The sequence below is a fragment of the Molossus molossus genome, unplaced genomic scaffold (genome assembly GCF_014108415.1).
Source record: "Molossus molossus isolate mMolMol1 unplaced genomic scaffold, mMolMol1.p scaffold_m16_p_19, whole genome shotgun sequence".
NCBI classification, from domain to species: Eukaryota; Metazoa; Chordata; class Mammalia; order Chiroptera; family Molossidae; genus Molossus; species Molossus molossus.
In genome coordinates, this window is record NW_023425354.1 from 1,040,038 (window position 1) to 1,060,538 (window position 20,501).

At 59.3% G+C, this 20,501-nt stretch overlaps 3 protein-coding genes across 3 annotated transcripts; 2 read left to right on the plus strand and 1 right to left on the minus strand.

The window, feature by feature from the left end:
- Positions 1–140: 140 nt before the first annotated feature.
- On the plus strand, positions 141–2,223 carry OXLD1 (oxidoreductase like domain containing 1). Its single transcript, XM_036269005.1, has 2 exons — positions 141–209; positions 1,096–2,223. Exons 1-2 carry the CDS (start codon positions 150–152, stop codon positions 1,486–1,488), a joined length of 453 nt encoding a protein of 150 aa, XP_036124898.1. The 5' UTR covers positions 141–149; the 3' UTR covers positions 1,489–2,223.
- A 2,359-nt stretch (positions 2,224–4,582) lies between these two features.
- On the plus strand, positions 4,583–7,984 carry PDE6G (phosphodiesterase 6G). The gene is made up of 4 exons (XM_036268704.1): positions 4,583–4,735; positions 6,094–6,297; positions 6,962–7,002; positions 7,407–7,984. Exons 2-4 carry the CDS (start codon positions 6,152–6,154, stop codon positions 7,481–7,483), a joined length of 264 nt encoding a protein of 87 aa, XP_036124597.1. The 5' UTR covers positions 4,583–4,735; positions 6,094–6,151; the 3' UTR covers positions 7,484–7,984.
- Positions 7,985–8,696: 712 nt separating this feature from the next.
- TSPAN10 (tetraspanin 10) lies at positions 8,697–15,307 on the minus strand. The gene is made up of 3 exons (XM_036268703.1): positions 13,200–15,307; positions 11,174–11,748; positions 8,697–9,742 (listed from the first exon to the last, which is right to left on the minus strand). Exons 1-3 carry the CDS (start codon positions 13,365–13,367, stop codon positions 9,388–9,390), a joined length of 1,098 nt encoding a protein of 365 aa, XP_036124596.1. The 5' UTR covers positions 13,368–15,307; the 3' UTR covers positions 8,697–9,387.
- Between the last annotated feature and the right edge of the window lie 5,194 nt (positions 15,308–20,501).

Below are 20,501 nucleotides of genomic sequence, written 5' to 3' on the forward strand. Positions count from 1 at the left end.
CCCGCCCCGTGCCCGCCACTTCCGCTTCCTGCGCTCAGCCCCCTGCTCTTGGAAGCGGCTCAGCTCCCAGGCGAGTCGCGATTGGCCAAGGCGGTCGTCGCTCACTGGGAGGCGGGAGCGCGCATGCGCCATGCGTCGAGCCGCGGGCGATGCTGCTTCGGAGTGTAACCTCCGGCGGCCGGGCGGTGGCCTCAGCTGCCTTCTATTCGGTAAGTGCGTGGCCCGGGCGGATGCGCTGGGGGGTGGGGCGAGGGCTCGTTCGAGGGGCTGGGGCGGCACCGACTGGAGAAGCCCCGCCCCCGCTTCCGGGGAACCGCGGCTGCAGCCCCGCGCCGCCGGCTCGTAGGGCCGCCGGCCGACCTCGGCGTGCGTCCCTTCTGCTCCCTGCAGACACCGCCCCCTGGCTGCGAGCTTGGCTGCTGGCTGAGCCCGGGGTAGCGCCGGGAGCTCGTGCACGCGACGGGCAGTGTCCGCCGAGCGCCTGCAGCGTGCGAGCCCTTCGGGGAAGCCGCGGTGGCCGAGGGGCTCGTGCTCTTTGCAGGAGGAGCTGGAGAAACAAGTCTGGGCGGGGTCTGTCAGTTTCCCGTTCCCTGGAGACACAGCAGCAGGGAAGGGGCCTCCAGGGCTGTGGGGATGACCTGGGCGGCCTGGGCTTCTCTTGTAACCGGCAAACAGCGACGAGGGGGTGATGCAATTAGTCAGATGGTCAGCGGGGACGGGCACTCTGTACTGGTTGGAGGGGGAAGGTGGCTTCCAACCCCCATTCCTGTCCAGGGAGCAGAACCATCGTAGCTGGAGGTGCCAGGCTCCCCCACCCCGCAGTCTGCTGGAATGCATGCCTAGAGCCAGGCGCCGAACCCGGCACTTCTCGTGAGTGGTACCATGTCTTCCTCCTACCAACCACCACATCCGTCTTACAGATGGAAACTGAGTCTAGAGATGAAATAACCTGTTTAAGATCATATAGGAAGTGAGGAAGCCTAGAAGAGTGTGGAACCTTCTGCCACTGTCAGGAGGCCGAAATTCCTATGGAGCTGGGGGCAGGCGAGACCTTACCAGCTTCCTGGAGACTCACGGGTTTATCTGCGTTTTTAGGGGCCCCACAGGCTTCCTGGAGGCAGCAGCACTCGGCACAGGTACCATGCCCGGATCCCAGTCTGTGAAGGCCGAAGAGAGTTCAGGAAGGACCATGTGGAGGAGGGCTCCCAAACAGGTGCCGAGGGCACCAGACCTCCCAAGTCCTCCGTGCCTGGCGGGGATACCTCAGAAGCCCCGTACCCCCCGCCACCTGAGCTGCAGCCCCCCACAAACTGCTGCATGAGTGGCTGCGCCAACTGCGTGTGGGTGGATTACGCAGAAGCACTGCTGCAGCACTACCAGGACGGCGGGGAGCGGGCCCTGGACGCCCTGCAGAAGCACGTGGCGGATGAGAACCTCAAGGCCTTCCTGAAGATGGAGATCCAACTCCGCATGAGGAGAGGGGGCTGAGCTGGCCTGGCCACACAGCTCGCCCGACGGGCTCCAGCCCGCAGCCCCCAGCCCGGCAGCAGCTCGGCCTCTTCCTTCCGCGTGTGGCCCCATGTGAACCCATGTCAGCTGGGAATCAGAATAATTATTTATTGACTTTCCTCAAAATAAATAAGTTCTCTGTGCTAGCGAGATAAGAGGCCTCTGTGCTATTGTCCGGAAGGCTTGTATGGCCTCGTCATCTGTTCACTGAGCACCTACAGCCTCACCGACCAGTGAGGGTAAAATAAGACTCATTTCCTTGAATATTAAAATGACAGTGACCCCACGGGCCCCCTTCTATGTCCCAGCATCCCAGAAGTCCTACCCAAAGGTCAGCTCAGCGGTGTGGCAGAGAGAGGACTGTCTGGTCCCATGAAGTTGCCCTTAGCAAGGCCCTTGGTAGGCAGGAATGCTCCCAGGCAGCCTGCAAAATTCCCCATTCGTCCAGCTGCTGGGGTCCTTGGGGAGACACCTATCCCATCTGCCAGCCAAGTTGATGGCTGTAGATCATTCTGCGGGGGCCTGAGCCCTGCATAGCCACCAATCCTTCCAACCCACTTAGGCATGGCCCCCAGGGCACTTGGCCAGGGCCGAAGGACCAGGTGACCTCAGGTGTTAACCCCAGAACCAGTGTCCCCACATCAGCCTGGTCTTCGGCTTCAGACCTGGCCACTGGACCATCAGCCCAAGTGGGACTTTATCTTAAGGCCCTCACTGCCCATCCCCATTTCTCCTGCTCATCCTGATCCGTGGACATTTCCCCCTCGTCCCCCACCCCAGCAATTCCCCCTCGTCCCCCACCCACCTTGTCCCCCACCCCAGCAATTCTAAGCTCTGATACCACTGGCCGGGCCAGAGCAGGGATTGAAAGAACTTATGCCGCTGTTATTTCCTCACTTAAGGGAAAAGCTGGGGTTGTAATACTTCACCAGGGATTGGAGCTGACTAACAGGCCTTCCCTTTCGTGTAAGCCACGGTTTGACGTAGAGAGAGAGGCCTGTGGACGGGAAGGAGACCACATCTCAGACCGGAGCTGCGCCGATGCCTGAACCGACCCAGCTTCCCGGCTTCCTGCACAGCTGACGCTGGTCACACAGAAGCGTTCAGAGTTTGGGCTGGCTCAAGGACGTGATCATGGTGACATCCTTACAGGCTCCATCTCAGAGGGTGTCTAATCCGACCCTGTCCGTACAGACTTGAAAACGGCCCGCAAAGGGCGAGATTTTCCCCAGAGACAGCAGCTCGGCAGAACTGTGTGCACTCTGGGGCTCCAGGGGAGTCTACAAGAGGTCTCGGAGCTGGAAGAAGAGGTTTTCTGTATTTTTCTTAAAAATACGGATTTCTAAAAGGTTTTCTATGGACACGTGTGTGTATGTTCGTATGTGTACATGTGTGTATCTATGTATGTACACATACATCCCACCCAAGAGACCTTATGAAATTAGCCTTATTTTAGAATTAGACAGTCATGGCCAAGGTCCTTGCAGTGTGAGCCCCAAAGAAAAGCCACTGGCCCGGTCCCTTGCAGTGCGGCAGGACCCTCCCAGATTGGGGTGTGGTGGCCAAGAATGCCAGCGCCGTGGACACGCTCGCTGAGAACACCCTGCCGGTGCGGACCTTGTCTTCCTTTTTCCGATCATTCATTCATTCCACAGGTGCTGGTGAGGTACCTGGCACTGGGCTAGACATGGATCGGGGAGAAATCTGCCCCTTTCCACTCTAGTGTGGAAGACAGTTTAACACAAGAATATCCAACCTGTCTGGCCGGTGTGGCTCAGTGGTTGAGCATCGACCCTGCTCCAAGAGGTCACCGGTTTGATTCCCGGTCAGGACACATGCCCAGGTTGTGGGCCAAATCCCCAGTGGGGAGCATGTAGGAGGTGGCCAATCAATGTTCTCTCTCATCGATGTTTCTGTCTCTCCTTCTCACTTCCTCTCTCTCTAAAATCAATAAAGGAAAAAAAAGTAAAAAGAATATCCAACCGTTGTGCGCTCTCACCTCACACCTGTCAAGTTGGCTGTTTCAAAAAGTCAATAAACAAGTGTTGGCGAGGACGTGGAGAAAGGGGAACCCTCTGACTGTTGGTGGGATGGTTAGTTGGTGCAGCCACTGTGGGAAATGGCATGGAGGTTTCTCAAAATATTAAAAAATAGAACTACCTACCATGTGACCCAGCAACTCCACTTCTGAGTATTTATCCGAAGAAAACAAAAACGCTAATTCAAAAAGATACACGCGCCCCATGTTCATTGCAGCATTCTTTTTTTTTTTTTATTCCTCGCTGAGGATATTTTTCCACTGATCATTAGAAGATAGAGTGGGAGGGAGAAAAAGAGGGAGAGAGACAGAGGAACATTGATGTGATAGAGCCACATAGACTGGTTGACTCTCACACGACCCGACCAGGGCCGGGGACGAACTGCAGCTGACGTACGTGCCCTTGACCAGAATCGAACCCGTGACTCCTGGGTCCATGGGCCGATGCTCTAACCGCTGAGCAACACTGGCCAGGGCCATTGCAGTATTGCAGCCAAGATGTGGAAGCAACACAGATGTCCGTTTTAGTAAAAAATAAAGTTAAAAAGAATTATTCAAATGTACGGCTGTGTGATTGGTGTGATGAGAAACGTCCAGCTTCCGTGAGTCTGTGGAATAGGAATCTTGGTCTAGCCCAGGGATGCACTGAGGAACCAACACTGGGCAGAGTTCTGCCGTCGGGAGGAGGGCGCCAGGGGGAGGGGCAGCAGGTGCAAAGGCCCTGGAGTGGAAAGGGCTGCTTGGAGCACGGAGGAGAGGGAGGGATGAAAGGTGAGGCCGGAGAAGTGGGCGGGGCCAGGCTGCACAGGACTTTGGGGCCATGAGAGCAGTTTGTGGAAGTCAGAGGACTGGACTGAGAGGTGGGGAGGCCCCAGACAAGCAGCCAGTGCGTCTCCTCTGTTTCGAAGATGAGCCGCTTCGGGAGAGAGTCCTGCTCTGCTTGCTATTCCTAATCACACTTCCCCTCCCTGTCCTTCCTTCAGGCCCTGTCTGCACCTGAACCCCTTCCCCGGCCCCTGGAATCCTCAGCGGTGGTGCCCACCCCAGTGGCCCTGACAATCTCATTAGTGTGGCATCAGGGACAGTCCTAATCAGCTTACCCAGCCTCAGGATAAATGCCTGGCTGACCCCTGGTACAGGAGGCCTGCCACTCACACCTATGGCCCCCTGAGACCTGCCCGGTGCTTGGTGAGTAGTGACCTCCTCCAATTGCCTTTCCTGGCAACCACTTACCCAAGGGTGTTAGTGGGCATCTGCCCAGAGGGTGGGAAGCTGGTGGGCTTTTCACCACCATGCTGAGGCTGGGTCTGTGAGAGTTCACCCGCCACTGTGTTCAGAGAGGGTGCTGAGCCCATCACCTCCTCTGCTCCCGCAAGTCAAAAGGTGGCGCCGGCTCTCCCCAAGGCCAGCGATGGTCTGTGAGTCTCAGGCCACTCATGCTCAGTGAACTTGGGGCACCAGCCGTAAGCCTGGCCGGGGCCAGGGCAGCTCAGGGGTGATTTCCATGGGGACAGCATATGTTACTTGGAGCTCCATCAGAGCTGTCCACGCCAGGCCCAGGGCCTGGGACTGGGGAAGGGATCCAGCTGGGCCACCACTGTCCGGGCTGTGAGGGGTGGGTGCTGGGGTCTGAGCAGCCGGGACCACCGGGCCTGCTGCCATCTGCCTTGGACCCCTTCCGGTGCCGGTCCCAGCACAGAGGCTGAACCTTACGGAGGGAAAGTCCACGGCAGGTCCACCCCGATCCTGGGTGCCCGGCACCCACCACCAAGCCTTCCTTGCCGGTGGGACCACCTGTCCTTGCCTCTCCCTTGGTCTCAGCCCTGACGCTCCAGCTGTCGGCAGCCAGCATCGCAGTCCCCAGACTGGGGACAAGGAAGGGGACGCGAGAGATGGTGCCGAGCACACAGGGTGGGGGCGGTGCTCCTGTCTGTGTCGCATGCTTAGCCCCAGAACCTTCTGGACCCCAGTGGCCCTGAAGGATTTGTCTCCCTGGAGCTAATAGGCTTAGAAGAAGCCGAGCTGCCCTTGGCCTTGGCCAAGGTCACTGGGGCTTAGGGCATCTGGGGAGCGGCCTGGGGGAGAGGAGAGGAGGTCACCTGTACCGTGGTGCAAGGACACCAGCAGGTGACCCTGGTGCCTGGAGCGGCTGCGCACAGTGGGCGGCTGGGAAGACACTGGCAGGTGAAAGCCACGGCTCACCCGGCGGCTCATGCTGAGACAGGCCCTTCCTGCCTGCACACCCTGCCCTGTCTCTCGGGTCCCCTTCATTGGCACTGCGTGTCCGGCGTGCCACCGTGAATAAGACAGCACGTCCCCGTCCCAGGGATTGGGGAGGGGGGTGCAGAAGGGGAGACAGCTAAGGAGGGGTGCCCTTGGGGGCCTCCAGCACCCTCATTCCCCTGTGTGGCCCCAGGGTAGCCCCATGTGGAGACGGCGGGGCTGCTGTCCGGGTCATGCCGCGGGCCCACTGGGTGCCATGTTTGGGGGTTTCCTCTGGCGGGCTGGAGGGAGGAGGGCTGACTGGGACCACCTGCTCTGCCCAGCCCACAGCGTGAGGGATCCAGAGGCCCAAGGTCGCCGCAGGCCTCTGCCAGCCTGGCCATGAATCTGGAGCTGCCCAAGGCCGAGATCCGGTCAGCCACCAGGGTGACGGGGGGGCCAGTCACTCCCAGGAAAGGGCCCCCCAAATTTAAGCAGCGGCAAACCAGGCAGTTCAAGAGCAAGCCCCCCAAGAAAGGCGTCCAAGGGTGAGCAGGCGGGGAAAAGGCACCTCTCTGAGGGGGGAGGGGTCCAGCCCCGATGCACAGCAGAGGGGCAGGGGCTGGGGGACTTCAGCCACCCCTCCCTGGGTTCTGGAGAGCCTGAGCGGTGCCTGTCCCAGGGACCCCGCTCCCCAGCATGGCGGGGGGGCCTCCTGTCACTCTCTCTAGCTGTTATTGCCAGACAGGTGTGAAGGCGTACTCACTGTCATCTAGAGGCTAGGAACAGCCCCCTACATGGGTCCCCAAACACACACCCACGGCCCCCCAGGTACATGCCCAGGGCGCACCCACGGCCCCCCAGGTACACGCCCAGGGCGCACCCACGGCCCCCAGGTACACCCCAGGGCGCACCCACGGCCCCCCAGGTACACGCCAGGGCGCACCCACGGCCCCCCAGGTACACGCCAGGGCGCACCCACGGCCCCCCAGGTACACGCCCGGGCACACCCACGGCCCCCCAGGTACACGCCAGGGCGCACCCACGGCCCCCCAGGTACACGCCCGGGCGCACCCACGGCCCCCCAGGTACACGCCCGGGCGCACCCACAGACACTCCACACTCTCAGAAACCTGCCCTCGAGGGCAGATGTACCCCCACACACCCCACTCCACTCTCGTGGCCACTGCCCTGACTGCTGTGTCCTTGCAGGTTTGGGGACGACATTCCTGGAATGGAAGGCCTAGGAACAGGTATGACGATGCTAGGGTCCACCAAGCTCTCCTCTCACCTGCCCACAGTGTGGAGGGGCCCAGCCTCCTCCGGCTTCCCCAGGCCAAGGCTCACTTAGGGGCACCCCCAGGCTGTCCTTCCTTCTCTTCCCAACATCAAACATCAGGTCCCCCTGAAGTGGGGTCATTCCCACACAGTGGCTTCACCAGGTGTTCGGAGGGGAGGGAGATAAGGAGGAACCTCTGCTGTTCCCTCCCTTGGGCCTACTGTACCCACTGTCTTCCTGGGCAGGGTGCCCACTTGACACCCCAAAGCTGGTATGTCTTAGGAGGAGGGCCTTCACCACTCGGGGTGTGGACAACAGGGCCCTGAGAGGGTGGTGTGGCGTGGGACCTCCTGCACACACTGGCCCCTTCTCCTGCAGACATCACGGTCATCTGCCCGTGGGAGGCCTTCAACCACCTGGAGCTGCACGAGCTGGCCCAGTACGGCATCATCTAGCACTGACCGGCTAGTCCCGCACCCTCCCCCGCTGCCCCCTTCAGCCCCCTCTCAGGGGTCCTGTGAGGAGGCCTGCCCCCAGCCGAGGGCACCAGGATTGCACGGATTATGTCTGGAGACCCTCAGAGGGCGGCGACCTCAGGCCCCTGGACACCAGGAGTCCACTGCCTCCCCACGGGATGCCCCTGGGGGGCTGGCCAGGCCCTGCTGGACTTCCTGAGAGACTGGCCCACAGACCCTCCCCTCCCGCAGCTGGAAAACCGGGGCAGGACCTGCCAGGAGTGTCCCCCCACCCCTGCCCCACCCTGTCTATCCTGAGATGAGGACAAGCTCCCCCTACTGGCCATTCCCAGCTGTGCCCCTGGGTCAGCGTGGTGGGTGGTGGGACTCCTGAGGGCATCAGGGAGAGAGTGAGCCCCTCCACGCCCACCGTGCCTGTGGGAAGCTTGTCCTTTCCAGCATGGCCACCCTGTTTCAAAGTAAAATGACCACACCACACTGGCTCGTCGAGTGTGTTGGGAGTGGGGACAGAGCCCGAGGGTGTAGGTGGCTTCTGCAGGAGCCCATGGATGAAGGCACAGAACGGTAGGGGCAGCAGGGGCCTGGCCAGGCCGAGAGGGAAGCAACCCCGTTGGGCGCAGAGCCTGTGCTTCTGATGGCCAGAGCACGCGTGGCCACGCCAGGGCTGGGGCAAGACAGGTGGCCGAACGCACTCGGAGCCAGAGCGGGCTTCGTCAAGGAGGAGGACTGGATGAGACCCAAAAACAGCTTGTGCCAGGAGGAGGGAACTCCTATCCCCACCTCACCGGGCAGGAAGCAGGTGCAGAGACATTGGGTAACTCACCCGGTGGCCTGGCCAGCCAGCCTAGTGTCTCCTAGAGCTGGACAGGCTGGCACCTGTGACTCACAATTCCATGCCGGACACCACGCCCAGGAGAAACAGGTGCCCCCACGTGGACCTGTGCGGAACTGTCCCCAGCCGTAGCCAGCGACCGAAATCCAAGTGCCTGTCCACGTGGACCAGGTGCAGTGACCAGATAGTGACTCTCAGGAAGGCCCCTCTGTAGCCCCATTTATGTGACAGCCAGACAAGACCACTCTAAAGAAAGGTGAGGAAGCCCAAGCTGGGGTGACTTGGAAGGGGTGGGGTGGGGGGAGCATGCTGCCTGGTGGTGGGCCGGCATCAGTTTAGATAACTCCTCATGCTGCCTACTTGAGATGGGTGCAGTTTACTGTATGGATGACATAGCTCGAGAAAGTTGACTCCTTCCCCAAAAAACCCTCTAGAGGGAGAGGCCTGGGCCTCACCCTTAACCACAAGGGACAGGAGAGGGGGAGGTGGCCCCAGAGGGGGGCAGGTGGCAGGTTGTGGTGAGGCCGTGGGGCCTCAGGGATGTGGCTGGTGGTGCTGGTCTGAGGTGGTTGGGGGTGAGGGTTTGAGGAGACGGGCGTCTGATGGACATTCGGGCTAGAGGTGGGCGTGGCAGGGGGGCTCTTAGCCCGGGCCTGTGAGGCCAGGGTCAGAGGGGGTGAGGGAGTCTGAGGCTGGGCCTTGGAGTCAGGGCTAGGAAGTGGTCACACGTGGGGGTCAGAGGTGGGCACGGGCGGTTGGAGTTGGAGGCTGGGCAGCAGGATTTCACTCAGGTGGCCTCGCGGGCACCCTCCGCGGCTGCCAGGCTGCACCGGGATCTGCCTCGCTCTGATCCCAGCAGTTTGCAAGGCAGGGAGCACTGTGAGTAGTGGTTTCAGGGGGAAAAAGCGAAATCAGGTGGCGGCCAGCCTCGGGGAAGGAGCAGAACCCAGCAGGAGGTGGGTGGCCCGGCCCTCGGAAGGGGAACCCTGGGGGCAGAGGCGCAGCAGGTGGAGGAAGCGCAGTGTCCAAGGCGCTGGTCCACAGCTGCGGGTCAGCCCCGGGCCGGCTTGGCCCAGGACCCCGCCCCGGGTCCCGAGCTCTCCGTCGCCCCCTTGCGGACAGCCAGGGCCCTCAGCAGCTGGGTGGCCAGCAGGAGCTCCGCCGCCTGGACCAGCACCACCGCGATCGCCCAGCCGCCCACGGCGCGGACGTTCCTGCGCAGCCACTGGCGGAGGTGCGCGCCGCAGCCCTCCAGGTGCACCACTGTCCGAGCCGCATCCTCATCCAGGCGCAGGGCCCCGAAGCCGCACTGGTCGTTGACCGAGGCTCCATCTTCCTGCGGGTCGATGCAGCAGGAGGCAGGGAGGCTGCAGGCCTGGACCCCTGGGGAGCTGCAGTTGAAGTACCTGAAAGGGGCACCCGCGTCAGTTTGGAGGGCGGGGCCCAATGTTCTGGGACCTGAGGGTGCTTGGGATGTCTCCTACCCACCTTCACACTTCCACGGCCACACCCAGGCATGGGCGCATGCACACAGACACACACACTCAGGTGTGAATGCACACACGTGATGCACACACATGCATACAGGCATGAATCCATACACGCACACAGGCACACATAATTGTGCGCACACAGCACCCAGTTTTCTGTAATTGATCCTGGCACGTGGTTGCCCTCTGCACACACAGGCAGATGTAATGGCTTCTGGACTGGAAGGGACCTTTTTAGTGAGATGGTGGGGGGGAGACAAGCGTTTGATGGGGGGTGTAGACGGCCTTGCTGTGTAGTTGCTACCGACTTGATTTGAGCAGGCAGAGCTGGAGCAGAAGGTGAGCTGAGGCATGGCAGAGGCCCGTAGTGGTCAACGGGTTGTAGCAGAGAGGTGAGGGGCAGCACTGGGCAGAGACAAGAGGTGGGAAGCTTGGGGGAACTCCCAGGGCCGAGGGGGACTGTTGTTCTCGTTACAGCCTGCACTGCCTTTGGCCTTGGATGGCTGTCCAGGGCCCTGAGACCCACAGGTTTGTCCCCCTCACACTCCCTCCCAGGCATGGACCCATCTCCCAGAAGAGTGGGCCTCACTAAGGCAGGGGATCGAAGACCGGCAGGATAGGTGGTCATAACACCACAGGGGGCTGCCACCAATCCAAGATCACATGAGGCCACTGAACGAGAACAACCAATGTGGATGCTTCTAGAGTCCCTGGCGCGTGGAAGGCCCAACACGTTTTAGTGACTGTTGAGTACAAATGGCCAGTTTCCAAGAGTCCTCACATGACTCTGTTTCTCGTGGACAGGTGCTCCAAGGGAGTGGCAGACACTGTCTGTCATGGGGTCTGGGGGAGAACAGGTGCTGCTTGGGCATCTGTCCGTGGGGATAGACGACAGGTCAGATAACCTCCAGCAGATCACAAAGCACGCGGTGATGTATTCCTAAACACACACACAGACACACACACACACAAACACAGACACAGGTGCACACACAGGTGCACACACACAAACATGCACACACAGACGCAAACATGCACACACACAGATGCCCATGCACACACACATGCAGACACACAAACACGCACACACAGACACACATGCAGACGTGCGCGCGCGCACACACACACACACACACACACACAGTGGTGGGAGAACATCCTAGATTTACCTAACAGCTATTTTCATTTGCCATTGGGATGTTCCATGTGGCATCCTTACCAAAAACACCCCAAAGTGACTTTCTAGGCCTGCTGGCTGAGCTGCTCCGTGAGGGTCCCTGCATGTCCCCTGGCTGGGCCTGAGCGTGTGCATGTGGGTATGTGTGGCCTCTGGGTTTCAGGACTCACAGGTTCTGCTGCCAGTCCTGGTAGGAGGCAGCCCCGCAGCACTGCAGCCCGAACTGGACTTGGTCGATGAGGAAGCGCAGGTCAGGGTCGTCCTGGTAGTGGGTGATGGCCACGCGGAGGGCGTGCCCCAGGCTGTCCTGCAGCGGGCCCCAGAGGGCCACCACCAGGGCCCCCCCCACAGCCTCCAGCACCAGGAAGGCCAGGAGACCCCCCGAGAAGCAGCGCAGCAGGCAGGCGTTCTCACAGAGCGCTCCCAGGCAGCCCGCCAGGCTCACCGCACTGACTGCCAGCCCCCCCACCACCAGCCCCAGCATGGGGTCAGCGGGCAGGGGGCCCCCCCAGCTGCTCCCCAGAGAGCCCTTGACGGCCAGGCCCCAGAGCCCAATGGCCAGGGCCAGCAGGCTGAGCAGAGAGAAGAGGAAATTCGACAGAAAGGTCAGGCCCTGCAGGCAGCTGCTTCTCCACGGGAGGGGGGCGGCCTGGCCTCCCCCAGGGCCTGCCTCCCAGGTCTGTCCCTTCCGGAGCGCTGGACCCAGGCAGCTGGAAGTGAGGGGTGGTTCCTGGCCTCCAGCGTCCTGAAGAGGGAGGAGGGACAGAGGAGCTCATCAGTGCGACCCCGTGGCCAGGGGCCAGAGCCTGCAGGGTGAGAGAGCTGGTCAGCAGAGGGGAAAGGGGGTTCAGAGACCCTAGACAGCAGAGACATGGGAGCTTCCAGGCTGGACAGGGCGGTCCTAGCTCCTTCGGAACAGGGGTGACTGTGTCCGGAGCAAGGTGACCACTGGAAGTGTGTGTGCACTCCACAGACGCCTTCCCTGCTCCCCTCCACATTACCTGATGAGGATGTGGTCACAGGGGACTTCTTCACCCAGGCTGGGGGCCACCAGGCAGGGGCCAGCTCAGGTAACCGCCCGCTCTGCTTCCCCGTCTGAAAGGGCCCCGTGACCCAGGATGCCCTCGGCCAGCCGTGCTATCTGAGTGCAGTCGCTGAGCGAGGCCCGAGCCAGGGGAGGCCGACTGGGCTCCCAGAGCCGGGGAGGGGCCGGGAGACCAGGGCTCCGTGGAGTGCAGGCCTTCCAAGGGGCCCGCCTTGAACTCTAGCAGGACCCTCAGCCAAGCCCAGGGGACCTTGGCCGTACCAAGGTGGAGGGTGGAGGGGTGCTGAGTGCTGGGGGACCCGTCCCCTCTCTGTCTCCCACAGAGAAGTGGCACATTGATCAGTGAGGTTAGGAGAGGTCACTAAACCTGTTCTATTTGGCCCCTAAACGGACAGTCTCAATTTCAGACCTGCCTGTCCCCTCCCCCAGCCCAACCCCTGCACCCACAGGCTCCCGCACAGGGGGAGAGGGACAGCCTGTTCCACCAGCCCTGCTGGGGGACCCCCTGGCACCTAGCTCTGCCAGTGCTGAGGAAGCCCAGGCAGCGGTCCTGTTCTGACCCAGTTTCCCAGGAGAAGCTGTCCCTTCCTGCCCCTGCTGTCTGACTCTGCATTGATGCTTCGCTGATTCTAGACTCCCCAGTCGGTGGAGGCAAAGGGGAAAGCTTCCATGCCGGGTGGGGCAGGGGTCCGCAGCTCCATGGCCCCCTGGGAGGGACATTGCCTTCAGCCCCTTCTGCACCCTGAGCCAGAGGTCACCCTCGGATCAGCAGGGAGACCCCCGCCCCGATCCCTTGTCCAGGGGCTGGCACTGGGCTGAGCGACAGGAGCAGTGGGGAAGGGGCACAGGGGAGGCGAGGAGGCTGAGGAGTCTGGGGGTGGGGAAATGAGGAGGCTATGAGGGAGGCCCGATGGCCCCCACCGGCACTATCTCCTGGGCATGTGGTTTCTGGGGGCATGGCTGCACCCTGTGCTGGGCCCAATGCAAGGGCAATGCTGGGTCACATTCCAGAATCGGAACAGGGTGCTGGTGAGGTTAAGAGCCCGATTAGTAAAAGCCCACCCGATCTTAGCAGCGTCTATGGGCCTCAGGCCTGGGGACATCTCCAACGGGGAGGGGGTTGGGGGGAGGCCACCAGGGCACTGGCTTACCTGGGATAGCAGGGGGCTCCTTTCCCCCTCCTCCATCCCCCACCAGCACAGTTGCACTGGCCCCTGCGGCGTCTCTGGCTGGGCCCCGGGGGCTGGTGCTACCGCGGCCCTCACTCCGGGAGTTGTGAGCCCAGGGCCGGGTGAGCTGTGAGCACCACCGGGACACATGGTCACGATGGGATCATGTGAGGAATCACGTCTTAGAGCTCAGGACAGCCTCTGCTTATCCAGATGCAGCCTTTCTTCTCAAGCCTGGTTCTTGGCCCCCGCTCTGGGCACCACGTGGGTGGGGCTGTTGGGGTGCTGGCCCCAAGGCTACCACTGTGGGGCCCTTGTGTGGGCCTCAGCCTGGCAGGGTCAGTGGCTGCTCCCCGGCTCTTCCAGGGACACGGAGGCCTGTGAACTGGTCCACAGCGCCAGTGCCAGGCGACCCATCCACAGCTAGATGCCAGTTTATCCCCTGATTTATTCCCTGTAAAAATGAGCCAGGTCACATCCTTCCTGGTGATGAGATACCTGCAAACCCCCTGCCCTCTGAGCTTCTAGGGGCAGGACCTTGGCATGGTCACCATTGGGCCCGCTGCCTGAAGGACAGCGGGCACACAGCCGCCACGCGGATGGTGTGCCAAGGCTCTGACACTGCACCATTCGGTGGGGAGGAAGGTTTGGGACAGGCCCCCACCTGCCGCAAACTCTGAGACCTCGGCATGACCTGGCCACACCCTGCTGTCCCCTCTGTTCTGTGAGGTTGTTGCCCTGGGGCTTCTGGAGGTTGCCCGGGACAAAGGGTGAGACCTCCCGGGAGTGCCCGGTCCTGCCCCATCATCCTCCCGTGTTCTGTGGCTTCTCCTGTCTGGCACTCCGGCCCCAGACTCGCTTCACACCGGCCACTTTGCAATCAGTACGCTGCTACTGGCCTCAGGTGCCCCGCCCTTCGCCATCCCTGAACCGTCCCGGTGTCCGGTTCCGGACCGCCTCCTGCCCAGACAGCAGTGGCCTCCCTCTTCTGCGTCTGGGCACTTTCCGCTTCTGTTCCACTTGATCGATGTGCTTCGTTTAGTAGCTACCTGTGTACCACACCCCACTGAGAACAGCCACGGCCGGCCTGGCTTCCACGCCTGGCCCAGGTACCGCGAGCTGACCAAGGGTGTGTTGTCATAAGCCACCCAGTGTGGGGAGGGGTCTTACACAGCATGACGGACAACAGCTGACCGAGACGGGGTTTATTATGTCAGGGACTTTCTGAGCCCTGGCGACACAGCTGGGAAAAAACCTGAAATCCCCTGCATCGGGGTGTCAGCGAGTCAGTAAGTGGACGTATCTCCTTTATTTAAATTTTTTTCTCTATTGATTTTAAGAGAGAGGAGCACCCAGACTGACTTGTGCTTTACAAGGGCCACTCAGGCTTCTGTGCAGTGGGCAGGGGTCAGGGCGAGGGCGAGAGCTGGAGATTAGACCTTGTACAGTCAAGCTGTCCCTCACCTCCTCCCCTAAGGTGACACCCAGGCCTCATCCCTTCTGGCTCCAAAGCCAGGCTCTCAGGTGCTGGCCGTCTCCGTCCTGCTCCATCTCAGTACTGTCCTGATATTGCCGTACAGTGATGGGCGCTGCCACTGTCGAGGGCTGGATTGTGTTCCCTCAAATGCATATGCGCAAGTCCCAGCCCCAGCACCTCAGAATGCGACTTGGAGATAAGGGCCTTAAAAGAGGTCCTCAATTTCTAAGGAGGCCATGACAGTGGGCCCTACTCCACCGTCCCTGTAAGGAGAAGAAACTGGGACCACACAGAGACAGCAGGGGTGCTTGAACGCAGAAGACACAAGGAAAAGGCAGCCATCTGCAAGCCAAGGAGAGAGGCTTGGAAGAAACCAAATCGGCTGACAGGTTGACGTCAGACCTCCGACCACCAGACTGTGAGATGATAATACTAATTAATAATAAGCCACCCAGGCTGAGCTATGTTGTTATGGCAGCCCCAGAAAACTAACACAACTATTAATATATCTTGCCCAGCCCTGGCTGGTTTGGTTCAGTGGCAGAGCGTCAGCCCCCGACCCATGAGTCGCGGGTTTGATTCCAGCCAAGGACACGTACCTTGGTTGCAGTTTGGTCCGGCCTCGGTTGGGGTGGTGCGGGAGGCAACCAGTCGATGTGTCTGTCTCATGTCGATGTTTCTCTCTTTCTTCCTTTCTCTCCCTCCCACTCTACCTGAAGATAAATAGAAAATATCCTTGAGTGAGGATTCAAATACATATATATCCATCTTGCCCAGCCAGTGTAGCTCAGTGGTTGAGCATTGACCCATGCACCAAGAGGTCACTAGTTCGATTTCTAGTCATGGTTGTTCAGGGGGCAACCAACCAATTAATGTTTCTATCTCTCTCCCTCTCAAAAAATCAATAAAAAAATAACATATTAAAGACAACGACTAATACATCTTTAAAAATCAGCCTGTATGGCTCATTTGGTTGGAGCATCGTCCTGTGCACGGGAGGGTCATGGGTTTCATTTCCAGTCAGGACACATGCCCATGTTGTGGGTTCCACCCCCGGTTGGGATATGTATGGGAGGCAGTTGGTCGATGTTTCTCTCTCACATTGATGTTTCTCTCTCTCTCTCTAAAATCAGTAAAAACAAGTCCTCAGGTGAGGATTAAAAAAGAAAAGACCAGGCCCTGGCCAGTTTGGCTCAGCGGTTAGAGTGTCCGCCTGCGGTCCAGAGAGACCTGGGTTCGGTTCCCTCTAGGACGCGTACCTAGGTTGCAGATTGTCCCTGGCCTTGGTTGGTCGTGTGGGTGGCAGCCACTCGATGTGTCCCTTTCACATCAATGTTTCTCTCTCTCTCTTCCTCCTACTCTCTCTGATCAAAAAATGGAAAAAATGTCCTCAGGTGAGGATAAAAAAAAAAAAAAAAGTCAGTACTTCCCAGAAACATAACGGAGACCAAAGGTAAGCGATGTATGATAGACTGGCAGGTCCTTCCCCATGCAGTGCTCGAACATGGCCACGTTAGGAGACTCACCAAGAAGACACAGCCTTGCCCTTAATACGTTTGGTGACAAGAAAAGCGAAAAGGTCAGAGGCCATTCTGTACAAGAACAGGAAACAGTCAGAGTGGAAGGACACGTGTCAACGGGAACAAAAGCCAGTCCGCTGTCTTTAGGGCCATCCCATCCTCTCTTCCCCCAATGTTTGTGCTAGATCCAGCCACCTCTAAGCCTTCGCGGCCACCATGACCTGTCCTCTTGACTATTGCTTTAGCCTCCTGAAGGGTGTCCCTGCTTCTCCTCCTGCCTGCTCCCAGAGGTCTAGTCTCCATTCAGCCTCCGGAAGAATCCTGAAACGTAGCAGAGGGCAGGTCTCCCCCTAACCCTCCAGAGACTCCCTAACACACTTAGAATAGGGACCAAGGCCTTTCTTTGCACGTTTGATGTGGCTCCTCCTGACCCTGGCCGCCCCTGCCTGACCCTGCCCTCCCCTGCGCTCAGCCACATGGGCTCCTCTGTTGTTCCTTGAGCACCTCAGGGCATCTCAGGCCCCTGGGCCTTTGCACAGGCTGTCCCCTCACACTCTTCCAGTCTTCTCTCAGATGTGTGCATCGCTCACTTCGACTGGGAGCTGCTCAAGCCTTGTCTCTTCGGAGAGCTCCTTCTTGACCATCTATTATTATTATTTTGTTAATTCTCATGCAAGGATATTTTTTCTGTTGATTTTTTTAGAGAGCGTGGAAAGGAGGGAGGGGAAGAGACAAAGAAACAGAGAAACACAGTTTCAAGAGAGACACATCAGTCGGTCACCTCCCACATGCCTGGGATCAAACCTGCAACCCAGGTACATGCACTTGACTAGGAATCAAACACTAGACCCTTTGGTGTGAGGGCCTCCAATCACTCAGCCACACCGGCCAGGGCTTACTTAACATTATTTATTTATTTATTTTATCCTCACCTGAGGACATTTTTCCATTTTTTGTTCAGGTAGAGTGGGAGGGAGAGAGAGAGAGAGAGAGAGAAACATCGACGTGAAAGGGACACATTGAGTGGCTGCCACCCACACGACCAACCAGGGCCGGGGACAAACTGCAACCGAGATACATGCCCTTAGCAGGAACCGAACCCGGGACTCTCTGGACCACAGGCCGACGCTCCAACCGCTGAGCCATACTGGCCAGGGCTCACCATTTTATTTAATGTAGCCTCTCCTGCCCTCTACAGTCGGCCCTCGTTTGTCACGGCGAATCAGTTCCAGACTCGATCCGATAAATGAATTTCCCAAAGTAGGATTCTTTGTTCATACAGGTCGCCCCTCGCCACTTCGCGCTCCCGCGTCCCAGGCTTCCCTCTATCGGTTTGTCCTGTGAAGGGCGAAGCGTGAGGTGGCGAGGGACGACTGTACTCCCTCCCTTGCTTTGACATTTGACATTATGGATTCATATGTTCTGTGAATCTGCCTCCTGCTGGTGGATTCCATTAGGGCAGGGCCATCCTGCGTCTGCTCTGTCCTCGGCATGAGAGCCATGTCACCAAGAAAGTAGACACTCAAAAGTATTTGGTGATGGCCCAGCCAGTGTGGCTCAGTGGTTGAGCGTTGACCCTGCACCAAGAGGTCACCGGTTCCATTTGGGGTCAGGGCACATGTCCAGGTGGTGGGCCCCATCCCCAGTGGGGGGCATGCAGGAGGCAGCCAATCAATGTTCTCTCCCATCGATGTTTCCATTTCTCTCTCCCTCTTCCTTCCTCTCTCTCTAAAATCAATAAAGAAAAAAATTAAGAAAAAAAAAAAAGTACTTGGTGATGGAATGAATAAGCCGAGTTCAGATAAGGGCAGTAACTGAGGTCATGGAACAGAACACTGACATTTCAACAGTGGTAACAAAATCAGGTAGGGATGGCAGGAGATGACAGGAACAATTTCTTGACTTTCACCAGCACAGGAGTTAAATAAATACGTTTTGAAATTGAACCACAGAGGTTAAAAAACGTACCTCTCAGCCTCTTGGATATTTCATAACTTTTTACAATCATAGGCAAGGTCAGCTAGAAAATTTGTGGGCCCAGTGCAAAATGAAAATGTGGGGCTCCTTGTCCAAAACTGTTAATAATTTTAACAGTGACAGCACTTAGCAGAGGTGGGTGGCCCCCAGCCAGCCCTGGGAAACGTGGTAGGACTGCATCTCTGTGGCAAAGATACGTTCACCTAAAATGCACTCAAAATCAGTATATTCCTCTTAGGTCAGATTCAGGGGAAATACTTCTTTTTTCTGTAACATGAAGGCAGGACCCTTCCTGAAATCATTTCTCTGTTTCTATGTGACTGGCGAGGTGTTCGTCATGCCCCCACCCCGTATCGCAACCCACCAATGGTTATTTCTTTTTCTCTTTGGACTTCCCTCTATTGCTTGGGTTTTTAAAATAACCAGCATGTGCCCTGGCCGGTTTGGCTCAGCGGTTAGAGCGTCGGCCTGCGGTCCGGAGAGACCCGGGTTCGGTTCCCGCTAAGGGCACGTACTTCAGTTGCAGTTTGTCCCTGGTCCTGGTTGGTCGTGCGGGTGGCAGCCACTCGATGTGTCCCTTTCACGTCGATGTTTCTCTCTCTCTCTCTTCCTCTCTCTCCCTCCCACTCTATCTGTACAAAAATTGGAAAAATGTCCTAGGGTGAGGATAAAAAAAAAATAATAGTAATAAAATAAAATAACCAGCATATGTCATTAACAAAACCCTCTTTCTCTTTCTTATTAAAAATATTCAAATTAAATGAATTTTAGTTGCAGTTCACACGCAATATTACTTTATATTAGCTTCTGATGTCCATCAAACCATCTTTCCAAGGGCTCCCCTCCCCCCTCCAGGCCGCGGCTCAGGGCCACGCTCCAGGCCGAAAGGGGGCGGGGCGGCTGGGGCGCGGAGGCGGGCGCAGGGCCGCCGTGCGCACGCGCGTCCGTTGGTGCAGCCGGAACTCTGTTTCGGGGCTGCGCGGCCGGGGGAGCGCGTTGGGCGAGGCACCGGACGTCGCGGCTGTGGCTGTCGGGCGGCGAAGCTGGAGCGGCGGTGGCGGCGGCGGCGGGAGGCCGGGGCCGGGGCTGAGGCCGGGGCCGGGGCTGCGAGGCCCGCGGGGCGGCAGGCGGCGGCGGCGGCCCGGGGCTCGAGCCCGGAGGCGGGAGCGGCCGCCATGGCCGAGAGCATCGTGAGTGGGGCGGCGGGCGGGAGCGGGCGCCGGGATGAGGCAGCAGATTTGCCGGCGCGGCCTGTGGGGTCCCCGCGGCCCGCCTGCCCTGCGCGCTGGGCCGGCTGCGGGGCCGGGCCCCCGACCTCCCCCCTCGGCTCTCCCCGTCCCCGACCCTCGCCCGCAGGCGGGGAGAGGCGGCGGACCTGGCGGGGCGGCGGTGCCTCCCTCCCCGCCTGCCCGCGGCGGGCTCCGGCCTTCCGCACCTCCTGTCGCTGCGTCCTGCCCCGCACCCGCCCCGGTCGGTGCCTCGTCACGACTCCCGAAGGCAGAGGCCTCCTCCCCGCGGGGACCTGGCCGCCCCCGCCCCGGGGCGCACGCCGAGCAGCCGGCGGGACGGCCGCCTTGCTGCCGGCGGCCGGGGGAGGTTGACAGCCCCCCGTCTATAAAGAAACGTTGTAGAAGTTCATTTCCTGACATTAGGGCTCGGCACACTCCTCTGTGACACCTGAAAGGGAAAAAAAAAAAAAAAAAGAGCCACTGAAAACCAGAAAACCGGCCACCCGTGAACTCGTGGAAAGTTTTCCCTCCAAAGGCAACATGGCAGAAAACAAAATCGACAGACCAGTCGGACGGAATGATTCTGTTCGCGTCTAAGGACTGTTTGGGGTTCCCCAGGGCAGCCGAGCAGCACCGGGTGGCAAGCAGTGGTCAGGCATTGGCGGCTGCCCGGGCCGCCGCCGCTTAGCCGGGTGTCCAGCGTGGCCTTGGGGCCCTTTGCACATGGGTCGGGTCTTAGGAAGCTCCAGGCCCGAGTCCAAGGCTTCCCTGTAACGACTCCTCCCCACTCGGCTGGCTTTCCAGCAGGGGCCGGAGCTGGAGGTGGCCCAAGAGAAACGTGACTCGTTTAAAAATAAGATGCCCTCATCGTTGGTGACTTCTTCTCAGAAATAGGTTAAGAGCACTCAAATCTGCGTTCACACTTTCTCTTGGCGGCAGGGCTTTGAACGGAAGTCACCCTGGCCCAGAGAGGCCTTTTCTGCTAGAGTGTTTAAGGCCAGATTCTTAATGATGGCCCGGGTCTCTTGTCCAGTTTCCCAGATTGCGAGGACTGACTCGGGTCCTTCTGACATGGATTCAG

What these genes read in the sequence shown, in the direction of transcription:
- PDE6G (XM_036268704.1), top strand. Translation starts at nt 6,152, where the DNA reads ATGAATCTGGAGCTGCCCAAGGCCGAGATCCGGTCAGCCACCAGGGTG. An exon ending in CCCAAGAAAGGCGTCCAAGG is followed by an intron (nt 6,298 to 6,961) that starts GTGAGCAGGCGG and finishes GTGTCCTTGCAG; the next exon opens with GTTTGGGGACGACATTCCTG. An exon ending in AATGGAAGGCCTAGGAACAG is followed by an intron (nt 7,003 to 7,406) that starts GTATGACGATGC and finishes CTTCTCCTGCAG; the next exon opens with ACATCACGGTCATCTGCCCG.
- TSPAN10 (XM_036268703.1), bottom strand. Translation starts at nt 13,367, where the DNA reads ATGTGTCCCGGTGGTGCTCACAGCTCACCCGGCCCTGGGCTCACAACT. An exon ending in GGAGCCCCCTGCTATCCCAG is followed by an intron (nt 11,749 to 13,199) that starts GTAAGCCAGTGC and finishes CTCCCTCTTCAG; the next exon opens with GACGCTGGAGGCCAGGAACC. An exon ending in CAGGACTGGCAGCAGAACCT is followed by an intron (nt 9,743 to 11,173) that starts GTGAGTCCTGAA and finishes TGCCCCTTTCAG; the next exon opens with GTACTTCAACTGCAGCTCCC.
- OXLD1 (XM_036269005.1), top strand. Translation starts at nt 150, where the DNA reads ATGCTGCTTCGGAGTGTAACCTCCGGCGGCCGGGCGGTGGCCTCAGCT. An exon ending in CCTCAGCTGCCTTCTATTCG is followed by an intron (nt 210 to 1,095) that starts GTAAGTGCGTGG and finishes CTGCGTTTTTAG; the next exon opens with GGGCCCCACAGGCTTCCTGG.